Genomic DNA, 17,710 nt, shown 5'->3' on the forward strand with positions numbered 1-17,710 from the left:
CATATTTCCTACACCTTTAAACACTCATACTCTGTACCATTTAGTCCCCATTATCAACCACATTCCCATCCTAATTAATCTTCTTCTGAGAATTCACTTCACCCTTCTCCTCAAATCGCTCCACTGCAACCTCACTCTCATCCTTGATTGAATTAGTACGAATACCAAATGAAAATCTGATGGATTTCCTGCTGTGATTATCGATAGAAATGGAAACCCTTATACACTAACTGGAATTTTTGCTCTCAAAGTGGATTTTGATAGTGAGGTTTTGGATTATTTTCAGTTTGGTTTTGTGGTTGGTTCAGAATTTGCTGATTTTGATCTTCTCGGAGTTTCAGTGATGCCTTTCATCTTTAACTCTCTTGATTTTTGTCTGGTGAGCTGCTGCAGTCTCGATTCGGAGAAGGTTAGATATCGGAAATCATAGTCGTTCGAAATCAGCGAGATTTGTAGATTAGGATCTCAGATAGCAACACGTGGACATCTTATCTAGTGTGATTGACACACACGTGTGAAGGACATTTCTGTAATCTTACCACATGTATGAGATCTCCCTATATGATATTTTGGCGAGATATTGACAAGTCAACGGGATAAATTGACCGAGATGGTTAAAGTGGATGGAATCCTTTTAACTTTCCTAGTTTTGCAAGAAATAAAAAAAGTGGCCTAGAAATGAAAGTGAGGGTCCAGACCAGGCCTAGTTCTGCATATAATCCTTTTATTTATGGAAAAAATTCCTTTTTTTGTGTTTAATTGTTTTACAAGAAACAAAACTCGTTTTATAAGAAAAAACCTAAACCTAACTTGATTTGCAAGTTAATTTTCCTATAAATACAACTCGAAAATCTCTTTTCAAAACACACAAGCAGCGACCATCTCTAGGTCTACTTTTCTTCATCTTCTTGCTTTTATTTTCGTGCGGCGTTTTACTTCCATCCCCATTGCTGAGTTTAAGAGTGGGTAACTTGTATTGTGCTAATACAAGTTATATCGGGAAGTCTTATCCTGGACACATCTTCGGACGTTGGGGTTTAGTATTACTTTAGAGTATACCCGCGAACTAATTTATTAAGGAGAGCTTGTTGAACCTGTGATTCTGCCCTCATCAATTTTTCCTATGAAACGTGATTCTCGAAAGAGGTGTTTAGATGATCTCTTAGAATTTCCATCATCCAGTCAGTCATTACCTTCAGAGGAAAATGAACCAGAAATAGAACGTAGAAGAGGTAAAAAGGTTAAAACTAAGAAAACCTATCCTGGTTGCATTACATACCTAGCCGAGTCTGATCCTCAGACTTATAAAAAAGCCATGACTTGTCCTGAAGCTCCGTGGTGGAAAGAAGCTTCAATTAGTGAAATGGATTTCGTTCGAGAAAACGGTACTTTGGAACTTGTAGATTTACCTCCAGGGTGTTAGGCCATAGGTTGTAAATGGATTTTCAAGAGAAAACGTAATATAAATGGAACTATTGAAAAATACAAGGCTAGTTTGGTAGCGAAAGGCTATAAACAAAAAGAAGGTATAGACTTCTTTGATACATATTCACCAGTAAGTAGAATTATCTCCATTAGGATGTTAATTGTTATAGCTTCTTTCCATAACCTACAGATACATCAAATGGATGTAAAGACAGCGTTTTTGAATGGTGAATTAGATGAAGAAATTTATATGGAACAACCCAAAGGCTTTGTAGTTAAAGGTTGTGAGAAGAAGGTTTGTAAACTGAAAAAATCTTTGTATGGATTGAAACAAGCACCTAAACAGTGGCATGAGAAGTTTGATCATGTGATGACTTCTAGTGGTTTTAGAATTAATGAATCTGATAAGTTTGTTTATATTAAACTTGTCAAGGATGCCTGTGTGGTTGTATGCTTGTATGTTGATGATATGCTTATACTAGGTACAAACATGGATGTTATTAATACCACTAAGAAAATTTTGAATGAGAACTTTGACATGAAATACTTAGGCCCCGCTGATGTCATATTAGGGATGAAGATTAGAAAAACTTCTAATGGTTATAGTCTGAGTCAATCTCATTATGTTGAATCCATACTTAAGAAATATAATCAGTTTGACTGTAAACCTGTTTGCACTCCATATGATTCTTCTTGCAAACTCATAAAGAATAAGGGTGTAGGTGTTAACCAACTTGAATACTCGAGAGTCATAGGAAGTCTGATGTATTTGATGAATTGTACGAGACCAGACATTGCTTATGCTGTGAGTAGGTTAAGCAGGTATACTTGTAATCCAGGGCAGAAACATTGGGATGCACTTAATATAGTGCTAAAGTACTTGAAGTACACAATGACCTTTTGTTTGAATTATGAAGGGTATCCGGTCGTCCTTGAGGGATTTTGCGATGCGAACTGGATAGCAGACTCAGAGGAGTCTAAGTGTACGAGTGGATATGTATTCACTCTAGCAGGTGCGTCTGTATCTTGGAAGAGTTCCAAACAGACATGTATATCTCGCTCAACTATGGAGTCGGATTTTATTGCGTTAGATAAAGCAGGAGAGGAGGACGAATGGCTAAGAAACTTTTTAGAAGATATTCCTCTCTGGCATAGGCCTGTGCCAACTATATCTATACATTGTGACAGCAAATCTGCAATATGTAGAGCTAAGAATAGCTTCTATAATGGAAAGTCTATACATATGTGTAGAAGACATGATTCTTTGAAATAACTAATCTCCACAGGCGTTATTTCCATAGATTTGACAAGGTCCAAGGAGAATATCGCGGACCCTTTGACGAAAGGTTTGCCCAAGGAGATACTTAGTAAAGCATCAAAGTGGATGGGGCTTAGGCTCAAATAATTAAACTTGCCATGAAGGATACTCAACCTTGCTGACTGGAGATTCCAATAACAAGGTTTCGAATGAGACAACTAATTTATGGTGGGTAAAGGTAAACACTATCAGAGAATTTCATTCTCTGTCCCTTCCCTATGGTGTTGATGTGATAGTGTGACTGCATGTGGAGGATGACTTTTAATTAAGTCTTAATGAGTTCTATAGTTTCAATTTAAGATTGAAGTGGGGTGTAGCAGTAAACACTCTTGATGGAACTCACCTATCTGAATGAGGAAGTGGGTCGCTTCCAATGAGAATTGAGCCGATTCTCTAAAGCATTTTGAGAAACAGGATATGTACAGGGCCAAAATGGACAAACCGGCACAAACTTAGCAACACTTGGAAGATATCATGCATGGATGTTATTAGAATTACACCAAACGCTAGCAGTTCAAGACATAGTTCACTGTCTAGCTAGTAGTTCCGGTAACTTCTCTCTAAGCAAGGTTCAAGACGTCATGCACACCTTTGCCTAAATGGTATTTTCCGTACTCTGATTTTTCGTTTTTTACCGAGATTTCATTCATGTGGGGATTGTTGGAGAAAATGAGTTATTTAATAAATGATTTTTTGGTCTTGGTGTGGTTTGATCTCATGACTTAAGGGTCTAAGGATACTCACTCATTTTTGAGTGGATGAAATGGAACCTTAGTCCCACATTGTGGAAAACTAAAGAGGGGCTCCACTATATTACCATGTTCTCATGGATATGTTGTAAAACAATGTGGGTGGAGCGGGTGAAATACATGTTTCGACCCATGCCCATGCGCGTGTACCAAGCACCAAGTCCGTGTCTACTTGAAATTATTTTTTGCAAGTTTTTAACTTGATAAATAATTTATTTAAGAGTTTTATTTATGGAAAAAAATCCTTTTTTGTGTTTAATTGTTTTACAAGAAACAAAACTCGTTTTATAAGAAAAAACCTAAACCTAACTTGATTTGCAAGTTAATTTTCCTATAAATACAACTCGAAAATCTCTTTTCAAAACACACAAGCAGTGACCATCTCTAGGTCCACTTTTCTTCATCTTCTTGCTTTTATTTTCGTGCGGCGTTTTACTTCTATCCCCGTTGCTGAGTTTAAGAGTGGGTAACTTGTATTGTGCTAATACAAGTTATATCGGGAAGTATTATCCTGGACACATCTTCGCACGTTGGGGTTTAGCATTACTTTAGAGTATACCCGCGAACTAATGTGTTAAGGACAGCTTGTTGCACGTGTGATTCTGCCCTCATCAATTTGTTCGTGGTAGACTTGATACGGTTCTTTATATTTATTGTTTGATAATCTGACGTTTCTTCTATTGTTGCAAGACTCCAACATGATGAAGGTCAACTGAAAATCTCAAAATTAAATTCCTATTGCAAAATCAATCAATGTAGATCAACCAAAGATCAGTCAGAAAACAAGGAATTGATTGATATCAGATTTTGTAAGATATGCGGAACTAGGCGTACAAGTTGTCATGAAGCTTATCATATAGTTCTTTTATAGTTGTAATGTTTTAGTTATTATATTTGTCAATTTATCCATGAAAAACATCCCAGTTGAAGCACGGAAGTAAAATGTTGTTTGATATTACAATGGTAGGCATATGGCAGAACAAGAACTCATTGTTTAAATCAGCTCAGTTTTGAGCATTGCATCTACCAGAAGTAGTCAGAAAGAAAACTTTTAATTGTGGTTGCTTTTTTATTCCCATTTATATCTGCTAATACGTGTACATCCTTTTCAGAAACATAGCAAACATTGAACAGGTAAGCCGCAGCAATCCAAGTCTACTGAAAGATAAACCAAGCAATTTGAATTTGTCGTCGTAAGGTTGGGGAAACTGATGCAGATAGGTGAACATTATCCCCAACTGCAACAATCAAAGTTCAAGCCAAATTCCATGTATCCATTGCCTTGCTACTATACAGGCTAAGGTCACGTAGCTACTAGCATCACGCTGAACTGTTGAGCTTCAATGCTTACAGCTAGAGGAATGGAAGATGCCGAGAACTCTCATGAAAATTCTCCATAAAACTTGCATGTGATATTCAAGCATATCCTAGTACTTGATTACTATATCAAACCTGCATGTGATATTCAGAAATTCAGTAACATATACACATTTTGGAACTCGAAACTTCTTTTTCAGTTCAAACAAAATATACTCATTACATCTTTGACAGTTCAGATAAACGGTCAACAGGAAAAGCCTAGTTAAGCAAAGATGATGTAAATAAGTAAAAAGAGATACATAACAGGTCTATGTAGTTTACAGAACATACAAGGACTTGAGGTACATAATCCTCGTATTACTTCCCCAAAAAAAATCCCAAAATACAATACTTACTATATGCGCACTGGCCCTCGTATTACCTTGTGTACCTTCCCAAAAAATACCCAAAATACAATACATAGTTATGATTATATCCGTACTGGTGGTACTCTATAAATCTTCAAGGCCAACAACGATAATAGGATCACCTACAGTCTGCCCTTTACCTGGTGGACCGAGAGATGGTTGCATAGGGATGAGAGTGTCCATTTCAGTGTCCTATACATGACAACATCCTCCCATGCATGGGAAACTAGGTTAGCAACTGATTTCCATCCACAACATAACTGAGGAATCGGTCCATGTGGATTTAGTTCAGCTATCATGAAATGCCTCTGCGATACGTTGAGGATGGAAACATACAAAACCGGATCTTCTGGCTTTGTCCGTAATGGTAAGTATGTCTGTGTTTCCATTGCAAGAAAAACAACATAAAACGCAATTGAAAGCAGACGTAAATATATACGCCATGTCGGGCAGATCCATCCAATACTTGTCACAGCATGTGTTCTTATAATATCTAAGTGCAAGTAAAATCTGATCATACCGTTCTCTCCCACCGACTAGAGGTTCATGGAGTTCCCGGTACGTTTCCATTTCCTCCACCATCTTCATACGAACTGTTAAATACCCTCGAGTATCACCATGATAAAGATACTTAGCGGCACAGGGAAAACCACAGTGGCCATCTTGTCGAACATTTACCAACCTAGATATTGCGTGTGAAAATATTCGTCCATCCATCCTACTGTACTCCAATTGCAGGTGCTGCTCATCTTTTGTGGTTGACCTGATTCTTGACTTTGAAGTGGATGAAGATGCAGGCTGATCTTTACATGCATTTGTAAGGGACAGCTGATGAGGTGGACCAATTTCATAGCCTTGTTGAGCATTGTTAAGAGGTGCTTCATACATAAGGTGCGCATTGTTTCCCGGATCAGAATTAAGGTCTGAGACATTAACGCCTTTTTTTCAGACTTCAACGATGACGCTCACCTCCTCTTCGGTGCTGGATTTGTGGGCGCTGTTGTATTCGGTCCAAGGGTTGTAATGACATTTCCATCTGAGAGTAATCCATACTCATGTAAAGAGGGCAAGCGTTTGTTCGAGTTTTCATTCTTCTTTTCTTCCCTAGTTTGGTTCTTAGAGAGAAGACCTCTGGTGCTGTACACTTCTGAAGGTTCTTTCAAACGTGTTTTTACCGGCTCACCAATCTCCACTAGCCTAGCCCACATCTCGCCCCGCTGATCTTCACTACTCGTGTTCCACCTACTCTGTATGTTTTCCACAAGTGGTTTCCAGTCACAATATGGTTCAACAAGCTTTGAAGGAACCATGGAGAGATGTTTCCAACGAGCATATATAGCAGCAAGGGGAACCAGTTTGTTCTCACGTCTATACCCGACAAGCTCACACGCATAGGGCGTTAGTTATGGAAAACTAATTAATTATTTCTTAAAGTTAGCCGTGGTTATTTAGGGAAGAAGTTTCCTAAAACGGTTAGAATTCTTGGTGGCCATGTTTGTAACCTATATAAATAGGTAGTTAGGCCTTGTAGAATTTGTACAATGTGTAGAAAACGACTAAGAGATCGGTGAGAGATTTCTTGTATAGCTTTTAGGGTAAAAAGCTAGGTTTCGTTGTGAGAGCATATTGGTGAGGAACAAGAGACAAGGTTATCGTCTCGGGTAATTGTTGCGGTGTTGATAATATTTTTTTGAATGATGTTGTAGTAATGAGGTTCAAACTCTCGGACTTGTGAATATTAAATTTAAAGATTTAATAAAATTATATACAAAAATATTAACAAAATGGGCGAGAGGTATGAGAAAACAACCAAGACACTGATTCCACTATTACACATGAATTAATGATGGTAAATAATCCAAAACTCTAATTATGTTTTAAGTACTTTATATCTTAACTCACTAATAATCAAGCAAGTTCTCAAACATCAATTGTATCCCTTAAGCATAGATTATCTAAACAAAGCATAACCTATCTAATTGAATCACAACTGATTAGGAAAATTACGCACATAATTTAAAACTCTGCAAAAGCAGTGATTGAGTGAATTATAATTAAATATTAGAGAAAATAAAATAGTTACCAATTATTCATGCGTAAATAGCTTCCTCATTGCCTTGGTTGTGGATAATTAGCCGCTCATCATGTTGGAAACACACTCAAAAATCATTGTTATTGCTCAAAGGGTGTTTACAAATGATGAAAAGGGAGAAATAATTCAAAACCGGTTTTGTAACAATTATATTTGTTACAAACCAGAGAACTACGACTCTCGGCAAATAAGACTGTCCTGCGACAGTAACAAATAAGACTGTCAATCTAACAAATAAGACTGTCGGACGACAGTCGCTGAAACTGTAGCAAAATAAGACTGCTCTGTGTGGGTCTTATGTTCTTCGTGTTCTTGGTGCAGCAGCAGCAACAGAAGAAACCGAGTTTGGGAAAACTCGAATTTCTTCTTCTCTGTCTCTCCTCAGCCCCCCAGACTCTCGACACCCCTTCTCTGTGGTGCTAGCAGCCTATATATACCCATTCTGACCGAGAATATGTTCTCATAACTCCAAATAATTCCCGGCAGTTAATAACAAATATTCCCATGCAAGATACGGAGATTTCTTCCCTGTTTTGAATCTTCACGCATCTTTGCACATCTGACACACTCCAATTAGTCTGAAACACGTCCCAGAAGTAGTTAAACATACATCCATCTTACGCCATGCACTAAAAACACGTACAATCCCGTGAAAAACTCTTCTCAAGTACGCACTCCCCTGTTTTCTTCTCACCGAGAATCTAGCCAAATATAGCTGACGAAATCGACCATACCACGCCTGTTACCACCATTCAAGTCATCCCAACAGTTCCCAGTCGTTGAGTCTCCTTCATTCTCGTCCAAACTGCCAACCCTAATTCTGGTTCGTTGAAACCAGATTTTCCCTCCAAAAACAGATTTGAAAGGTAGAAGATGGTGTCCCCCTAACCAAACTGGGGGTGCGAATAGAAGGTGCCCAACTAAGGTGCCCCTTATCCAAATTGAGGGTGCCTTTAGTACTTTTCTCCAGGAGTCCAAATGGCACTTTTTGTGCAACTTTTTCCACACAAGTGTATTTCTCCAAAAACACCTACAAACACACAAAGCATCAAAATTAGTACAAAAATTGAGCACTAACAATAGAGACATTGAGTACAATTTAGACACAAAAATGTCTCTATCAGGTGTAACCAAGGGTTTGCTGGGATTCACACGACGTTGTAATCGTTTTTTCTTCATAGTGGATTTGAGTTGGTGCGGCTCAAAGTGGACGTAGACAATATATGCGAGTTGTATGTATTGGTCGAACCACTATAAATCTTGTGTCTTGTGAGTTGATTTATCTTTCTCGTATTTTCATAGTTTCTTGTGCTTGGTTTACTTATTATTCATCATAATATCTCAAGATCCGTTATTCCGCGGTTGTCAGTTATTCCCTAAGAAAATCCTGACAACTGGTATAGAGCACGGGTTAGAGCTTTAGGGTTTATCATAGTACGATTGGAGTGGGAGTTATGGGTGATAATAACGAAAGTACGGTAGCTAGGGTTAAAGTTTTTAGTGGGAAGAACTTTGTGTTTTGGATGTCTCATATGGAAGACTACCTATATGAGAAAGACCTTGTTGATCCATTGGGTGGAGTTGCGAAAAAGGGAGCACACAAAGACGATGAATGGAATACTCTTGATCGCAAGTGTGTAGCCGTGATCCGTAGATGCCTAACGGAGGAAGTCTACAATAACGTACAAGAGGAAACGAGTACGAAGAATCTTATGAACAAACTTGAAAAGTTGTATCAAAAGTCATCAGCCTCGGGGAAGATTATGTTGTGTGAACAATTATTTAATCTGAAGATGCAAGAAGGCGAAGCGATTTCAGCACATCTTGGGAAGTTTAAATCAATTATTTCTCAGCTTTCAAAAGTTAGTATTACTTTTGATGATGAAGTTCAAGCTTTACGGTTGTTGTCATCATTACCAAAGAGTTGGGAGACTGCAAGGACAACCATTAGCAATTCTGCAGGGAGCGAGAAGTTGAAGCTTGATGATGTGCAACAAAGGTTGATCGCTGAAGAGGGGAAGAATAGAACAAGGTTATGTTCTAGTTCTTCAAGCTCGGCCTTAAGTATGCGATGAAGATAAGGCAGGAGTTCAAATAGGAACAACAACACAACAATCCAGATGGAAGTCTAGAGGGAATTCTAGGGGAGATCTCATCTCGACCTAGAGGTGTTGTTGAGTGTTGGGCGTGTAAGAAAGTAGGACACTTCAAGCGCGATTGTCCGGAAAACAAAGGTGCTAATAATGGTGGAAACAAAGGTAATCAAGAAGAGGTCAACGTAGTTGCAGCTGCGGAACCGGTGAAGGTCCTTGTTGATAAAACAAGGTGATTACGGAAGGTTTTCTATACTCTCTGAGGACAAGCAAGATGAGTATTGGATTATAGACTCGGAGCTTCTTTCCATGCAACGGGTGATAAAGTATTATGATCTCTTATAAGAAGGATACTATGGCCAAGTATTCTTAGGTGACGGTGAAGCATGCGAATCACGGTTTGGGTGATGTGATCTTGAAAGTCAACGGGTCGACATGGAAATTGAAGGATGTACGACACGTTCCAAATTTGAAGAAAACTTGGTGTGTGGGCCAAGTTTGTGATGATGACTGTGAAGTTGTGTTAACGAAACACAATTGGAAAGTGAAGAAAGGCTATGGTGTTAGCTCGAGGAGTTAGAGTCAATACTCTATACCGGACTTCAGATGGAACTACTTTAGCAGTGGCTAGTAGTGGTGAAGACACTAACTTATGGCATAGAAGATTAGGGCACATGAGTGAGAAGAACATGAAGATTCTATGTTCGGAGGATATCTACCTAAGGTGAAGTCTGTTGATATGAGTTTTTGTGAAGATTGTTCTTGGAAAACAAAAACGAGTTAGTTTCAGCAGAGGAGGAAGAGACTTGAAAGTGCAAAACTTGATTTGGTTCACACGGATGTATGGGGACCAATTGATGTTGCATCTCACAGCGGGTTCCAGTTTATGTCACCTTTATTGATGATCACTCAAGGAAGGTGTGGCTTTACTTCATGAAGAATAATTCGAGGTGTATGAAGTGTTTAAGAAGTGGAAAGCTTTGGTTGAAACAGAAACTGGTCTGAAGTTGAAGTGTCTAAGGTCAGACAACGGTGTGAGTATGACAACAGAATTCTTACAGTTATGTGTACAATGGAATTCGTTTGGAGAGGACAGTTCCAAGGACAGCACAGGAGAATGGAGTAGCAGAACGTATGAATTGGACGTTGAATGCACGTGCAAGGTGCATGAGGTTGCAGTCTGTTTGCCCGAGACCTTCTGGGCACATGCAACAGAGACGGATGCTTATCTAATTAACAGGACACCTAGTAGTCCATTAGATATGAAGATACCAGAGGAGGTTTGGACTGGAAAAAAGGTAAATCTTTCCTATTTGAAAGTTTTTGGTTGTGTTGGTCATGTTCATCTTAGTCCCGGTGAGAGGTATAAGATAGGTGCTCAAGCAAAGAAGTGTATATTCCTTGGTTATGGAATTGATGCCTTTGGGTATAAACTTTGGGACTATGAGGGTCACAAAGTTATTAGAAGTAGAGATGTCATTTTTAATGAGAATCAGCTGTACAAGGACAGGAATACAACACAAGTTGAAGATGTCAGGTCAAGCAATGTCGATAAGAAGCTGTATATCGGTATTGATGATGTTTCTGGAAGAAGTGTGGAACAAGAAGAGAATGATGTTGCTGATGGCAGAGAAGTAAAAGTTGAAGAGACTTCTACTGCAGTGGGAGTTATTCCTACAGTTTCACAAGAAGTACGAAGATCGTCAAGAACTCATAAACCAAACCCAAGGCATGCTTTGAATTATCTATTACTTACTGATGGAGGCGAACCTGAAGATATTAAGGAAGTAGTAGCGGTTGATGATTTAATCAAGTGGCAACTTGCTGTGGAGGATGAGATAAATTCACTTGATGAGAATGGAACTTGGGTGTTAGTAAAATTACCAAGAGGTTAGAAGGCGTTGCATAACAAGTGGGTTTATCGGATGAAATCTGATGCAAATGGAGAAATTCGCTACAAGGCGAGGTTGGTTGTGAAAGGTTTTCAGCAGAAACCTAGTGTTGACTACAACGAGATATTTTCTCCAATTGTAAAGATGACTACTATCAGAGTAGTGTTATGTCTAGTGGCTTCTGAAGATCTCTACCTTGAACAGTTGGATGTAAAGACAGCTTTTCTTCATGGTGACCTAGATGAAGAAATTTACATGAAGCAACCAGAAGGATTCATAGTAAAAGGCAAGGAAGAGATGGTGTGCAAACTAAAGAAGAGTTTACATTGTTTAAAACAAGCCCCGAGACAGTAGTACAAGAAGTTTGATAACTTCATGTATAGAGGTGGTTACTCGCGGTGTAATGCAGATCATTGTTGTTACTTCAAAAGGTGCGGTTCTGACTACATCATATTATTACTGTATGTGGATGATATGTTGGTTTCCGGAACATCTCTACAAGAAGTTGAGAATTTGAAGAAACAATTAGCGAGTGAGTTTCCTATGAAAGATCTTGGTGAAGCAAAGCAGATTCTTGGTATGAGGATCATAAGAGACATAGCTAAGGGTGTACTTATGCTTAGTCAGGCTGATTATATTGAACGAGTGTTGAAAAGATTCAATATGGAGAATGCTAAACAAGTTAATTCTCCACTTGGAAGTCAAATTCGTCTTTCAAGTATGTAGTGTGCGAAGACAAATGAAGAAAAGGAGTACATGGCTAACGTACCATATTCTTCGGCTATTGGGAGTCTAATGTATGTTATGGTGTGCACGAGACCGGATATTGCACATGTAGTGGAAGTAGTGAATAGATATGCAAGCAACCCAGGAAAACCACATTGGGAAGCTCTGAAGTGGATTCTCAGGTATTTGAGAGGTAATACAAACGTACAATTGTGCTATGGAAAAGGTGGTTCTATCTTGAGGGGTTATGTGGATGCAGACTTCGCAGGTGATGTACATAAAAGGAGAAGTACGATATGTTTATACTATGGGGTCAGCTGTAGTGAGTTGGAACTCACGTTTACAAAAGTTGGTGACATTGTCTACTACGGAAGAGGAGTACGTAGCAGTGACAGAAGCGAGCAAGGAGATGCTCTGGTTACCAGGATTATTAGCTGAGTTGGGCAAGGAACAAGGAGATAATGTTCTGTTTAGCGACAGTCAAAGTGCTATACATTTAGCCAAGAACTCAGCCTATCATGCTAGGACGAAGCATATAGATATACGTTATCATTTAATTCGGGATCTCTTAGAAGAAGGAGAGTTGAAGCTCGAGAAGATTCTTGGTTCGAAGAACCCGGCAGATATGTTTACCAAGGGAGTTACATCATACAAGCTAAAGCTCTGCAAAGCTTTAGTTGGTCTCTCTAAATGAGGATCTGGGAGGGGAGCCGCACTAACAAGGAAAATGTTTTAGCACCGTCAATCCAAAGTTGAAGAATGGAAGACAATCAATAAGTCTTCAAAGTGGGAGATTGTTAGTTATTGAAGACTAATTAATTATTTCCTAAAGTTAGCCGTGGGTATTTAGGGAAGGGGTTTCCTAAACCGGTTAGAATTCTTGGTGGCCACGTTTGTAACCTATATAAATAGGTAGTTAGGCCTTGTAGAATTTGTAGATTGTGTAGAAAACGATTAAAATATCGGTGAGAGGTTTCTTGTATAGCTTTTAGGGTAAAAAGCTAGGTTTCGTTGTGAGAGCATATTGGTAAGGAACAAGAGACAACGTTATCGTCTCGGGTAATTGTTGTGGTGTAACCAAGGGTTTGCTGGGATTCACACGACGTTATAATCGTTTTTTCTTCATAGTGGATTTGAGTTGGTGCGACTCAAAGTGGACGTAGAAAATATATGCGAGTTGTATGTATTGGTCGAACCATTATAAATCTTGTGTCTTGTGAGTTGATTTATCTTTCTCGTATTTTCATAGTTGCTTGTGCTTGGTTAACTTATTATTCATCATAATATCTCAAGATCCTTTATTCCGCGGTTGTCAGTGATTCCCTAAGAAAATCCTGACACAGGGAAGGCCATGTGTTGAGCGGAGGACACACCCACATCCCTCTCTTGAAGTTATGCCGATTCGGTCAGCGGCTTTTAGTAATAGACTTTATATTATCCTCTTGCCTTATTTACCTTTAGGAGATTATCTCCATTTATTTGGTTGTAAACACAAAAGATATTATATGGTTTTATATATATTCTAGCCAAGAGAAACATTTCTCTTCAAGGAAATTATCATCAAATCCAAGATTTAGCTCTTTCCCTAACTTCTTCAATGCTGAATGAGATACCAAGTAAATCAGGGATTTGAAAATGCGGGTATGTTCAAAGACGTGCTTCACAGTTGTAGAGCTCTCCTCAAAAGATGCTTTAATATTGATCACAGTATGTAATAATAAGTTATCCGTATCTTGCCAGCATTTTAGAAAGTTGTTCCTCGATGATCCAAGGAATTTCTTCAGAGTCCCATGCATACTCTCAACACGATTTTTGGTTTTGTTACCTTAATGCATAATCTTATCAGTCCATGCCTGGACAAAAAACTCTTTGTACACGATCCACTGAGTCTGTATGTAGGTGACCAATCCTGGGTACTTTGTGGACCAGGTGGTTACAAAGGCAGCTATATACTGGGCGTACTCATCCTCGGAATGAGATTTCCAAACATCGAGCCAGTCTTCCCTCAAAATGGGTAAGTCATCAGGAGATCCAGCTTGTGTCGTATAATCCTTAAAATACTTTTCCACGTTTTTTCCAATATGAAACGAGCAAAGCATTCTCTGTGAGTCTGAAAAGATCAGGTCAATTCCAGACATTAGTGCTTCTTCAAAGTCGGTTAGAAATACCCTTGGCAGGTTGTAAGGAGAAAACAACCGTTTCAAATGGTCCAACACCCAATTGTAGTTATCTTGTTTCTCCGCTGACATGAAGGCAAATGCAATCGAGAAGGACTTTCCAGTAGAGGCGAAACCCACAGCAAGAAAAAGGGGCATATTCCACCTATTAGTCTTGTATGTGCAGTCGACAAATATGACTGACGGGAAACATTGAGCCAGAGTGACACTCTTATGATGTGCCCAGAAGAGATCTGAAATCTCGTCAGTACCGTCCGTGTATTTCCTATACTGAAACACATATTGATGCTCGTCCAATACATTCTTCAAAGTGATGATGCGGATACTTTTAGTTCCATAAGTTATGATTCATTATCATCTGAAAATACTGCTGCTATTGAGAATATGGATTTCCTCTGGAAAACTTTAGAACATAAGATGATACTGCTCGGCTCATGTAACGACTTGGTATACAGCTGAAATTGTTGGTCGGGTTTATATTTTCTATGGAACCCAGCCACAAAGGAACACAAGAAATTACCCATATTAGAGACATGTCATTATCACAGTGGATCCCATGGTTTTGGTTATGATTCCAAGATCCACGATTACAAGTTGGTAATAATTAACGAAAATAAAGGGAGTTATCGAGTTCAAGTCTATTCTTTAAAATCAAATTCATGGAAAAGCTTCCATCCGATATGAGTTTCCTTTTTCTAAAGTGTCTGGAGTGTTTTGTAAGTATCAATGGATATAAGGGAAGAGACATTCAAAGACCTGCAACTATCGATAACACTACCAACAAGTCATTGTTATAAGAATATGGATTATTGAAAGGGTGCCTTTGTGTACTTTCGTATATTAAAAAGAGTTCTGTAGTATGGATAATGCAAGATAATGGAGTTCAAGAATCTTGGACTAAACTTTACACCATTACATATGAGAGCAAAATATGTGGGTTCCCTTTTTATGTGGAGCTAATCGGGTCCAATGGAGTCAAGCCCTTTGACTTGACTAAGTCTGGCTAAGTCCTATAAATACATCTCACCTGGTATGTGTACCAATGTTTTATAGAAAAACTGGTATGCGTACCAATGTTCCCGCATTTCATGTCCCAAGGTTGAAACCAATATGCATCATTTGGTTAGGTCGCATGCAAGATATACATCATTTGTCTATGGCACATACTCGAAGATGCAGCATTTGGTTTGGTAGCGAGAATGCATCATTTGCCTGTGGCACGTACTCAGGATGCATAATAAAAGTAAGTTAAATTTTGGGACCAATATTTATTTTTAAATATAGACGTAAAAACAGTTTAACGATTATTGTGACTGTGAATCTGATGACCAATGTTACGGCCGATACAACAGTGTTGAAAAGAACTACCACGAAATAATTTAACGGGCCTCACGGCCATAGCTCAAGAACTCCTATTTTGAGAATCGGTCCGTGCCAACCATTCCATTCAACTGAGTCTGATCCCTCTATAAATACTTCTCGGATAGAACAAAGCCCTTATTTTAAAACGAACAAACCCTAAAAAAAATTGAAGGGGGCAGTGGAGAAACAATGTCAAGCCTTCCGGAGGAGATCTACCTCGAAATTCTACTGATGGTACCGGTGAAATCAACATTTTTATGTAAGTCTGTTTGTAGGAATTGGTTTCGAATAATTTCTGATCCTGATTTTGATAAATTGCATCTTCATGTTAGTACTCAAAGAAACAACTGTAGAGTCATGATCATAAGTTTTTTCGCTACTAATGTGTATTCCATAACTTATGATTCATTATCATCATCCAGTGAATCTAAATCATCTGATGATGCTTTCCTTAAGATGGATTTCCCCTACAATTCTTCAAGACATGAGACTGGATTGAAGGGTTCATGTAATGGCTTGGTATATGGATGTAATTATAAGATGAAATTCTATTTTCTGTGGAACCCAGCCACAACGGAATACAAGAGATTACCCCACTGGGACAAATCAGAAGATGCATATTTTAATCGTTTAGGTGATTTCTATGGTTTTGGTTATGATTACAAGACCGACGATTACAAGTTGGTAACGATCCATATAAACATAGAGGATATTTTAGTCCAACTATATTCTTTAAAATCAAACTCATGGAAAAGCTTTGAAACCATCGGGCATGGGCTTGGTTGTTTTAAACCATCTGGGGTGTTGTGTAATGGAGCTCTTCATTGGTTTGGGGATATGATAGGTGAAATGACCCCCGGAATAATAGTAGTTTCTGTGGATATCAGTGATGAGAAATTTCAAGAACTGCAACTACCAATGACACTACCACCAACTCAATATAAGATAAATATGGCAGTGTTGGAAGGGTGCCTCTGTGTACTTGCTAACTTTGAAGAGACTTTTGAAGTATGGGTAATGTCAGATTATGGAGTGACAGATTCTTGGACTAAACTTCATAGTATTACGAATGAGAGTATAATGTGTGATTCTTTTTTTTGTATGGAACTTATTGGGTCTTTTAAGAATGGTGAGATTCTGTTCAGAAACTCAAATAACGTAATTTTATATGACCCTAAATATGGAACTGCGAGAAATCCAAATGTCCATCGTTCAATGGTGCAACGCGTAATGACTTATTTTGAGAGCTTGATTTCACTAAACTCTATTACTGCTGTTGGGAGAAGGAAAGAGAGAAAAATCAACCGAAACTTGAAGGAGAGCTGCAAGAGTAAGAAGAGAAACAGGTGAATATGCTATTTAGTCCTTGATATGAATACATACTCCCTCCTTTTGAAGAAAAGGGATACATATGTGTGTTGTTTTTCAATGACTTTTCTTTCATATGTTTGAACCTTGAACACACCATGTGAATTGAAGTGAATTTAGTTTTGTACCATGTCTACGAATTACATCTTCCTGTTAGTATTAAGCAAAATAATTTCGGATATGAGTTATTCGTCATAATTCATATTATAATGACAGATAACTTACTATTTGATGGTAATGCAGGAACGTGCTGTAGCGTAGGAGTGGCTAAGGGAGTATTGCTGGACTTGAGGCGAATAGATGAGATGAAGAACTGAAATTGGAAAATGCGTGTGTCTCTGGGGATAAAAATTATACACATTGAATATATCCAGATGTTATATTCAACATGAATGCAACTGCATATCAGATGTATTTTCCAAAAGCTCTCTATATAGGTCCGTCTCTAGTAGTCTGGTGGTACGTTGAAAACAGTTCTAGGCTTCTGGTTTGGTAGAAACATGATGGAATTATATATCATTTTGGAGCTGATATTATTTGTTCTTTTACCAAGAAATAAAGAAGATAAGGGGGGTTCTTATGTGAAATGATTTTTTGTTCTGCTTTAAAACCCTGAAGCCACCTTTTGATGAAAGTGAACTTCTTGCATTGTTTCTTGTCTTGCATCAACAATCATCTCCATATATAGAATTTCTGTAACTTTTTGGTTAATTATTCCTCATTTCTGTAACTAATGATTACTGATATATATCCACCCTAAATGTGTTATGCAACGAAAATT

The 17,710-nt window shown here is 38.3% G+C and overlaps 1 protein-coding gene across 1 annotated transcript; it reads left to right on the forward strand.

Annotated features, from left to right (window-relative positions):
- The first annotated feature begins 15,725 nt into the window (after positions 1-15,725).
- Positions 15,726-17,494, forward strand: LOC113321004 (F-box protein CPR1-like). The gene is made up of 2 exons (XM_026568883.1): positions 15,726-16,907; positions 17,173-17,494. The coding sequence occupies exons 1-2, from the start codon at positions 15,751-15,753 to the stop codon at positions 17,183-17,185; spliced, it is 1,170 nt and encodes a 389-aa protein (XP_026424668.1). The 5' UTR covers positions 15,726-15,750; the 3' UTR covers positions 17,186-17,494.
- Positions 17,495-17,710: the final 216 nt, after the last annotated feature.

Source organism: Papaver somniferum, chromosome 11, assembly GCF_003573695.1.
Source record: "Papaver somniferum cultivar HN1 chromosome 11, ASM357369v1, whole genome shotgun sequence".
Lineage (NCBI taxonomy): Eukaryota > Viridiplantae > Streptophyta > Magnoliopsida > Ranunculales > Papaveraceae > Papaver > Papaver somniferum.